General features: G+C 36.3%; 2 protein-coding genes across 3 annotated transcripts in view; one reads left to right on the top strand and one right to left on the bottom strand.

Moving 5' to 3' along the window:
• Positions 1–784: 784 nt before the first annotated feature.
• LOC129575836 (glutamine synthetase 2 cytoplasmic-like) lies at positions 785–4,398 on the bottom strand. The gene is made up of 5 exons (XM_055459947.1): positions 4,194–4,398; positions 3,726–3,906; positions 1,322–1,848; positions 1,024–1,267; positions 785–954 (listed from the first exon to the last, which is right to left on the bottom strand). Exons 2-5 carry the CDS (start codon positions 3,904–3,906, stop codon positions 806–808), a joined length of 1,101 nt encoding a protein of 366 aa, XP_055315922.1. The 5' UTR covers positions 4,194–4,398; the 3' UTR covers positions 785–805.
• A 2,331-nt stretch (positions 4,399–6,729) lies between these two features.
• The window catches only part of LOC129576041 (dual specificity protein kinase splA-like), a 20,820-nt gene continuing 17,363 nt past the window's right edge, over positions 6,730–10,186 (top strand). The window contains exon 1 of one of the 2 annotated variants that reach the window (XM_055460456.1): positions 6,730–8,199. The gene's annotated coding sequence lies outside the window, so the exon portion shown is untranslated. The remainder of the gene's footprint in view (positions 8,200–10,186) is intronic. The other variant, XM_055460459.1, reaches the window with a different exon arrangement.

Genomic DNA, 10,186 nt, shown 5'->3' with positions numbered 1-10,186 from the left:
CAATACTCGGCTCGCTTTTGCTAGCTTTTTCTCTCCCACTCTCTCCCTTCTTATGTTTGCCTCCGTCGCTTTCCTTTGTGTCATCAACAGAACTTCGCTCGTTGTGCTTACGAGCGGTAGCGGTGGTGGCGATGATGGTGGTTTCAATGCGTGCCATTTAAAGTCGATTTTTGGTGATTTCGTGCATCGAGGATTTTCCGACATTTTTTTTTTTTTGCCCATAAATTTTCCGCATTTTGCGTACCAGCCTAGTTTAAACCTATCAAATAGACACCAGTATTACTGGACTGATGATATATATGTTCATGCTCTCAACGCATCATCAGTGTCGTTACGACTTTTCAAAGCTTTAAGCCGCCCAATGAAAGAGGGTGTTTTTTTTCATTGCTTTACGACGAACGACGAACGAAAAAAAATCGATTCCGTTTCGATATGAACGCTGAAGAAAAAAAAAATTGTTCTACACCAAACGACATTCATCTGATTTGACAGATTAACGGAAAAACACTTAATTCTTCCGTTTCATCAAATTCCATCGATTTAAACGCTTCTCTTCCAACCCATTAACAGTATCAAATGCCACGGTTGATTTTGGCGAAAAGAACAGTTTGCGCCAAACCATGTTTGCTTGCCAAGGCACTTCGTTTTTCATGAGAAAAAATCTCTGCAAAATTTGGTTGTTCAACTGAAAAGAGATTTTTTCCGTACGACGTACGTTCTAAGAATTTTGGACGTTTTGAGGAAATGTTCCCATGAAAATGATTCATCAATCGATTATTTTCCATTTATTTTATTGTTCATCGGTTTATTCATTTAAACAAATGGTCGAAAGAATCACACTGACAACAGCGTATGGGTCGCAATTTGAGCTCGGACGTCTATCTTCGAAGTAGCCGCAACCATTGTCGGCAACCGTTTTCGGAATTCGAATTGAAGCAGAACGATTAGAAACACCTGTTTAACCAAAATACACAGAAATTATTTTGGAAGTTCAAACTATCAGTTGCAATGACTCTGAATTACCGGCGCTGAAATCATGAATGGAGCTAGTTGCACATCCAGCAACCAGACGACGTTCGTTATCTTTTCCTCCCTTTGGATCATAGGCTTTTATGTGTTTATCATGGCGTTTCGATAATTTGTCAATAGCCGTATGAATGGCGGTGATTCCACCCTTGGCACGTGTTGATTTTGTTGATACATTACAATGCGCTCCAGAGCCAAACCATTCACCCTCCATGGGCTTTGGATCGAATGTGACAACAATCTGAAAGTCGAACATTTTTAACAATAAGCTTAAACCATTCCTGATTCATCTTACGCCAAAGTCCTCCGCAATGCGATGCAACAAGAAACGGGCAACCCATAAATCATCAGCGACCGTGACATCTGGACAGGGTCCAATTTGGAATTCCCATTGTGCTGGCATTCCTTCAGCGTTGGTTCCAGCAAGTTTTATACCGGCATAGAGACAGGCACGAGTGTGAGCTTCAACCACATCACGACCGTACACTTTCTTAGCGCCAACGCCACAATAGTTTTCAACCCCTTGCCGGCCAGGACAACCATTTTTTGGCCACCCGAGCGGATGCCCATCAAAATCTAAAAATACGTACTCTTGTTCGATACCAAACCAAGGCTCTTCAGCGGCACATTTAGCCGCGATTTCGGCGCATTTATTACGACGATTCTTGACTGATGGTTTACCATCGCCGGAATATGTTTCGCACAACACTAGAATATGATTGCCCTGACGGAATGGATCTCGATAAATTTTAACTGGGTGTAAATACCACTCGGAAAAGGTACCATCCGCTTCGCCATGGCCAGCAGCCCAAATTGGAAGCTCTAAAAACCGAAGCGAATATAAACAAAAATAAAAATAAAATTCAAATCACAATTGAACCGAAGCTACAACAAGTTGAAATCGGAATCATTTTTTCTGTTATCATGTTTAAATTGATTTGATGAATTTGATGGATGTCGTCGTTTTAAAATGGTTCAATTGTCTAATAATATTCGGTTGAGAGGTATTTATTTATGATTCACTTCAAACCGTGAGACATATTTTTTTGGTATTTAATTTTAATGAAACGGTCACTAAAATTAAGAAACGGTTACTGAAAATCTGGAATTGGTTGCGAAAAAGAGGAATTAATCTTCAAAAATATTAATTAAAAAAAATTAAATGGTCACTAGAAAAAAAGATATGGAGTACTATTTAAATTAAATGAATTTTGAAAATAAATAACTGGTCTCGAAAATTAAAAGAGAATTTTTTTCAAAAATATAAATTTGATCTCTATTCATAAGAAGTGATGCCCAAAAATAATCTCTAATTGAATTCGAAAAAAAGGAAACGATCTCTAAAAATAATAAAGCGGTCACTTGTTGTAAAAAATCTCAAAAAAATGAAACGGCCTCCAGAAAAAAGAAACGGCCTCCAAAAATAAACGGTCTCCTAAATAAAAGGTCTTTCCGATGGAGAACTTTTTCACCCTGTTGTCCAAAATAATGGACTTCATTCATGGCTATTATTCAGATCATTGAAGTTGCTGACTATGTAGCGATGCTGGTGTACAGATCTGTTTAACAGCAGCTGTTGGTTGTGTGCATATTCGCTGTGACATGCGCTTGTTCATTTAACGATTCTCACACATAGTGTTTGTCCCTTGCATCCACAAGGAAACAGACAGAGAAGCGTATACAACAGACTCTGAGAGAGATTTTTATCTTGTTCTTTTACCGTTATTTGTCAACAAGTCTGCCTATATCCACGCATTGCCACTTTACATTGTATAAGTGTAGAGTCGCCTTAATAGTCCTTTCAGTATTCCATAGTAGCTGTGTGTCGTTTACAGTGTAGAACGACACACGAACTGACGTAACAAGACATTGTATAGTCGTGCGATATTCATTCGCTAGCAGCAGAACCGAACACATTTAATAAAGATTTGATTGAATCATAAATACCGCTGTACACTTATTACAACATAGTATACAGTCCATAAGAAATGTAAAATGTTCGCCATTTAGTTTTACATTGCCAATACATTAGTTATGGGGATTTTTATTTTGTTTATTTTTTGTTGTTTGTAAACAAATCTGCCTATCTTTTTGCATTGTCTCTGTGTATTTATTATGGACATATACTATGTACAGTGCAATGCAAAAAGATAGGCAGATTTGTTTACAAACAACAAAAAATAAACAAAACAAAAATCCCCATAAGAAATCTATTGGCAATCTAAAGTTTTACATTTAGAGATTATTTTTATATTTTTTTCTAGATTTTGATTTAGAGATTATTTCTATATTTTTGGAGACCAGATCCCTTTTCTTCCCGCAAAAATTTCAATATTTATGGGAACCATTTCATTTTTGCATTTAGTGATCATTTTTTTATTTATAGAGATAAAAAGAAGCTTTTTGGATGCAATTTTTTATTTTTAAACACCAGTTTATTTTTTAAGGTAGCCAAAATAAGATTTTCTTAAGACCGTTCTATTTTTTTTTTGGAGACCAATTCGTTTATTTTTGCAAATAATTTTATTTTTTCTAGATCACAATTTATTATTTTCGGCTGTATAATTTTATTTTTTTCTGGAGATCGTTTTCATTCATTTTTTGGAGACCATTTCATTAATTTTAGAAATTCATTCTCATTTTTGGAGATCATTTCATTAAAAATAAATACCAAAAGTCACCTTCCCCTTCAACCGTACCGTTTACTGATTTGGGAACAAAATCCAGAGCACGATCTTTAGAGCAAATGTCTAGAGCGGGACCATCAAGCCAGATGTATGTTGCCATAACTTTGTTCGCTGGTAGCTCCAATGCCAAATAGCGATCTAACACTTTTTTGCTGATCAAAGCATTCGGAGATATTTCCAATGTTTTCGACATCTGCAAATAAAAACGAAGAAATTCAATAGCGTTGAATAAATTTACAATTTTTCTGTGTGTAAATCTGGATCACTTATAACTTCAAATTCACTCAAAAACATTCACGAAATGAAAATTTACATCAATATACTACAAGGAATAAACAATTTCCTTTTGTCATTATTATATGCGTGTTCGTGAAAAAATGAAAACTCATTTTTAGATCCAAATTATTAACATTTGAAAAAAAAAATGCATTTTAAAAACAAAATAAGGACCTTGGTAGCTAATGAGTTATTAATACATACCTTGTAATGCTGATAATAAAATCTTGTCTACGTGTTATTTCTATATTGAACTTGAATTTGTTTACATCAAAAGTTATTTTTATTTTTTATTTTATTTTTATTGATTTATAATGGTGTTGAAAACAGGAAAAATCCCAATAACATTCTTCACCTAAAGTTAACTGATTCACAATTTCATTCGACTGCTTGGGCATGAATTGTGTGCTCGGTTTAAATATTTGCGATTTCTGGCTATATTTGCGAAATAAATCACATTTTTGAGTGTGATTTTCGGGTCTTATCTCATCAATATCACTTTCTAGATGTGTTTTCGAATGCTTTATCTATCTATAATGTGCGTGATAAGATAAGAGAGAGTTACAATTATGACTAAGCGTGTCGAGCAGTTTATTATCACAGAAAAATTCATCCAATGTTTCAACTGAAATGTTGAAATTATGGTGTTTGTGTGTGGACACTCCGATAAAAGTAAATTGAATTTTGAAAAGAATGAATTTTTCATGTTTGGGTTCAAAGACGGCTCATTTTTTTTGCTTGGAACTAAATCATGTGATTTGAGTACAATAACATTATCAAATCATGTATATAAACAATCAACATGGCAGTTTAATAAGCAAACAGCTTGCAAGTCTGATTATCTGAAATCAAATAGAAATTTCCTACTGATAATAAAAGTTTATTGCTTCGTTGAGCAATGCGTCAAGTGTAGAAAACTATGTTAATTTTATGGGGCAATATCAAAATTTGTACTAATTCTCAAATGGAGATGTTGCGATTTACTGCTTCAAAACAGACCAGACACCGAAAGGTACAAATGGTCGTTAAATGTTCATTGTTATTGTTGTCGAATAACCATTGCTTACCAAGCATTCGATTTTCCATTCAAAATGTTCAATTTTTCGAACATTTGGTAGGTAATGAGCCAATTCTCAGCTGTAAATACAAATATTTTGGAAAATTTGACCGAATTTCGAAAAAAATTCTTCAGATTTTCAATCAATTTTTATACAGTTTTCAATATTTTAACCAAAATTACAAAAAAAAAAAAACAAAAACTAAAATCATTTTAGAAAAATCTTCAAATCATTTCATTAAATTAAATTCTGCAAAAACTCTTAATTTTGGAACAAATAATGTTATCACTTTGCGAACCAATTTTCAATTTTGCTAATTTTCTGTACGTTTTTTTTTTTTCTCTCGATTGATCGAAATAATTGCTGATTCGAAGCAAATGCTTAAGCATTAAAACTAATAGCATTTCATTAGTCTAATATATGAGGCTGAAGAAAATGATATTAATGCCACCGATAATAAAAGCAATTTATTTAATTGAAATTGTCGTTGTTGCCAGTGCGAATGCAATACGATGTGTGTGACTGTGTATTCAACGTCTTCGTTGTTAAAAATAAATGTTAATTAGAAGACACAACAATAAATATCAAAACTGAATGCGAGTCGAAATGTATGGAAAAGGTGGCAGCGAATGAAGCAGAAGCTGGTTTTCGATGTGGATTTGGTGAAGATTCACGTTTTCCCGGGCAAAAGTTGGATAAAGACATAGTGTGCAGATATATGAGACTTAAAGTCGTGGAATGTCTTATGAAAAAATGATGAAGGTCTATGCGCCTATGATTTTGAATGGTGACAATACATGTACTCCATCTGTCTATTCGAAGGCATACATTTAGGAACTATCTCTCATATATAGAATGTTGAAACTAGTGACTCATGAAAATAGTAAGAGCACTCGTCAAAGAGAGAGAGAGCGAGCGAGCAAGTGAGCGATAGATAGATATAGTAGAGTAAATTCAAATAACACAACACACAACGCCAACAGAACTGAAACATTTTAATGGCTCTTGTGCTTCAGCGTCTTCAGCATACACAGTCTCTCACGCACACCAAACTACTTGGGAATACACCATGTATTTTTTTCTTTCTTTTCTTCTTCTGTTATTGCTGTTGCTGCTGCTGCTGCTGCTTCGTCTTGTATGCTGTTTTTTCTCTTCGGTTTTTCGTTTTCCGTTCAGCAGTATCATGCGGTTTGATGTGTGTTTCTTTTTCCTTTCGGTTGTTTCTTGCTTCACATTTTTAAATTCTCATGGCACCGCACGCTCACATATGTGCGAGCACAGACGGTTTTAAATGAAATTACTAAGCATACTACGCATATGGCATATTATACTATAAGAGTATGAAAAAAAAAACGATCTTAAGCCGAACTCAGCGCTCACATTGAGAGTATTGTCGTCGTTTTTTTCTCTTCTTCTTCTTCTTCTACGATATATGCTGTTGCCTTCCCTTCGTTTTACCGCGTACATTTCATCTTTGACGTTTTCGATTTGGTCTCTTGGTGTTTTATCTCTCTTTCTCTCTCTTTTTTTCCACCTCCTTCTTTGCCTGCTTCATCTTCTTCTCCTTCGCCATCGTCATCGACATCAGTGTCGTTGTTACTGCTGTTGTTGTTTGCGTCTTTTGTACTGTTGCTTGCTCAGCAGCGCGCTTCTAGTGAACCAAAACCATTGACCGCAACAGTGCATACGCAACAGTCAAACCGACCGAATATCCATCCGCCACGACTCTACAACAACACATAGCCCACCGAACACAAGTGGTTTGGTGTGTGCGCGCGTCTTAAATTCATCTCTATATACATTCATTGGCATTGTCGTTGATGTCTTATAGATATTCCATAACGACACCAATAAATAGTCAAACAAATAAATCGTTGATTTTCAATTGTTTTGCTGTGTGTTGTGTGATTTTGTTTGAAATGTCGTCGTCGTCGTCGTTTTCGGTTTGTGATTTCACTTCGATTCCAACACACTCTGAATTTTTGTTAAAGTATCAATCGTGATTAGAGTTGATCGAGTTCGTAAGCCCTAAAACGGCGATTAACAACCAAGTGCCTGTTCTTCGACACAGTGAAGAAGAAAAAAAAACTCGCTTTTTGAACTAAATCAACGACCAAAAGTGTAGCACGAACGCAAAAACCTGTTTATTCCAACGAAATTTTCGACGATCATTATTTTCTCTCCGTCAGAGTATTATTTTGAAGACGAAAATATTGTTTAAGCCTCAAACAAACTTCGAGGAAAACAAATCAACTTCTTCGAATAAATTTGACTAACAACGAAACAAAGTGAATCGAGCAGCAGCAAAGAAAAAAAAAACGGTTAAAATCGGTTCGAATTTGTGCAAACAATGCTAATTCCAGTGGATAGTTAAACAGCAACAACACTACAAATATTGTGCATGAAAACATCAACGCCCGCAGGTGGTTTCTTTTTTTTCGTTCTGCCGTTGGTGTCTTGAAAAGAAAAGGAATTATAAATTGGATCTAATAGCGCGCGTATGTGTATGCGGCTGTTTTGTTCTTTTCTTCAGTTAAAAAATTCCGGAAAAAAATAACAACAACAAGTGTATTATTATGACCCGGGTGTGATTGTGTTTGTTAATGTGGTTGCTAAAAAAAGAATCTCAGCGCGAGAAATAGAAAACACAACACGACGAAGGTAGAAAAATCCAAAGTGATTCTCTCAACTTGGGTAAAACGATGAATACCACTGTTAAATCGCAACAAAACGATAGACGCTTCGTGTTTGTAATAAAATTTTCTGTTGTTTGAAGTGAAGAAGCCTGAGATAGACGCTCTTGACACGCTCACAATTATTTATTACGAAGGCAATTACCCCTTAGTGCTACGAATTAACAGAGAGAGAGAGAGAGAGAGAGAGAGAGAGAGAGAGAGCGCGAAAAAGAGTAGATAGAAGCAAATCAAATTGCTGTTCTACGTGAAGTCAAAGTTAATTGACAGTTTTATCTGTGCGGAATCGGCCCATTGGAATGCACCGCCGACAGTGAGAGCAGCAACAGCAGCAAAACCAGTCGCACATTGCAACAAGTACACAGCAGCCGGATGTTAGCAACACTTTTCCAGGATTGGATTTAATCGTTTACGCATCTTTTGTTGTGTGCGATTTCTTTTTTATTCCCTTCCAAAAAGGTATGTGCAACTATTTATCTAATGATGGAATTCACTCGAATATCACTTCAAGTGTTTGCTTCGCTATTTTTTTTTTGCTTCGTTAAGAAAATTTCTTTCATTCGATTGCATTGTCGGGAAGAAATTTCACAGAACTTAGCTAATAAAACGTTGAATTGGCCGAGATCAACCGAAACTATGTGCAAACAATGGGGCAATGAGTGGAGAGAGAAGAGAAAAACACGGTCGAACTGTTCGACTCGAACATGATCAATGCATTCGATTAATCGATTGAACTGCATAGGCCAAGCTCGGTCGGGCTCTTCAACTGCAATGTGAACGGTATAGGCCATACACAATTGACTCCGGGTGCGATGCAATGTAAGTGCAAATGAACATGGGCACGTACATGTATTCAATTTCTCGCATATTATTCTCTCTCTCTCTCTCTCGTCCGGTTGCCAGCACTCTATATCGAACGCATTTTAATGTGAAAGTGTATCAACCTCGGATGGAAGAAGAAGAAGCAATAAAACCGCTCATGTTAATCCAGAGATACGTACACACAACGCATTTTTCACTTTGAATATCCGATGCAAATCGATAATAATACATTATCTTGGAAACGGTTTTTTTCTTTCTCTGCCGCGGCAAGAGAGACAATTGTCGCTGCTGTTGATGTCGTCTCAGAGGAAGGGAGTGAGAGATGGAATAAGAAAGGAAGTGAAGGAGATAGTAAGGGAGTGTGGGATAGAGTAAGAAAGTCAGTAAAAAACAGAGGAAGAATGACAGAGGAAGAGAGCAAAGAGAACGAAAGAAGCTAAGGGAAGCAAAGAGAGATAGCGCATTTGCATTCGTTCAAGAGACAGAGACTAAATGGACTGCAAATGAGCCTGATAACGGGAAAGGAAGAGAGTGAGCGAAAGTGCAAGAGACTCAAACTGAGTGCGAATCATAAATTCAAAGGTTGATACCGAGTCAGCAATTATGCAAAAAAGGGCTTGAACGGTGCTTCATAAGTGCGATTGTTTGCGATATTCAATCAGTCATAACACGCGTGTGTACCGAGGTCGAAGTAGAAATATGCAAAGTAGATACATGTGCTCGCCACCGCGTACATTTCATGTACGTTACGCATTCACTGTGAAAAAGAAACGTTTTCTTCCAAAAATGAATGCCGCTTTTGAGCACTTTCGTATGTGTGTGTGTTAATAACATTTTTATTTCCATTCAATGCAACATGTTGATGCTGCTTTTTCTTTGCCGTTTTTATTTCTCTGTCTTCAGCTTTGGCATTCGTTTTATTTTGGGCGCGATATACTTATATTATACAAAAGCAATCCGAAGGCGCCAAATGAAATCGTTATGTTTCACTTCATTGTTGGATATGTATTCATTCGGATGACAGTTGTAACCAATTGAGTCACCTGCTGCAAATACAATCATTTACAAATTATTCTCGTTATTCGTCGTTGTAGTGCTCTTTTCTCTCGGTTATTGTATTATTGGGCGTAAATTGTGTGAGTGTATGATGTATGATGAAAAAAAAGGGGAACAAAGTCAGCATGCGTTTGTCGTAACAGGAACCATTGACCGGTTTTATTCATGAGTGTTTCAGGTCAATAAAATAACAATGAACGACAACGACAACACATTCCCCCCGGAACAAAAATATTCCAAATATTGGAAATGTTCCCGGAATAAAAAAAATAACAACAACCAAACAAACGAATGATCAACGAGCCAACGTCAAATGGGAAGAAAAAAAAATTCCGAAAAATTTCGAATTCTCTCATCATATCTCGCACAACAAATCATTTTCAGCTTTTCTCTCTCTCTCTCTCTACCTCTTTGCCACTTTTCATCTTTGTTATTCGTCACACAACAGATTTGTGTGTTGTGCGTTTTATTGTCATTTCACAAGAATTTCCATGAATGAAATGGACATTCATGTGTCCATTGAGAGAGAGAGAGAGAGAGAGAGAGAGAGAGAGAGAGAGAGAGAGAG

The sequence above is a fragment of the Sitodiplosis mosellana genome, unplaced genomic scaffold (genome assembly GCF_009176505.1).
Source record: "Sitodiplosis mosellana isolate CC-2019 unplaced genomic scaffold, AAFC_SMos_1.0 Smas_scaffold_6170, whole genome shotgun sequence".
Classification (NCBI taxonomy): Eukaryota; Metazoa; Arthropoda; class Insecta; order Diptera; family Cecidomyiidae; genus Sitodiplosis; species Sitodiplosis mosellana.
The sequence above is the reverse complement of the archived record's forward strand: the minus strand, read 5'-3'. Positions and strand labels throughout refer to the sequence as shown.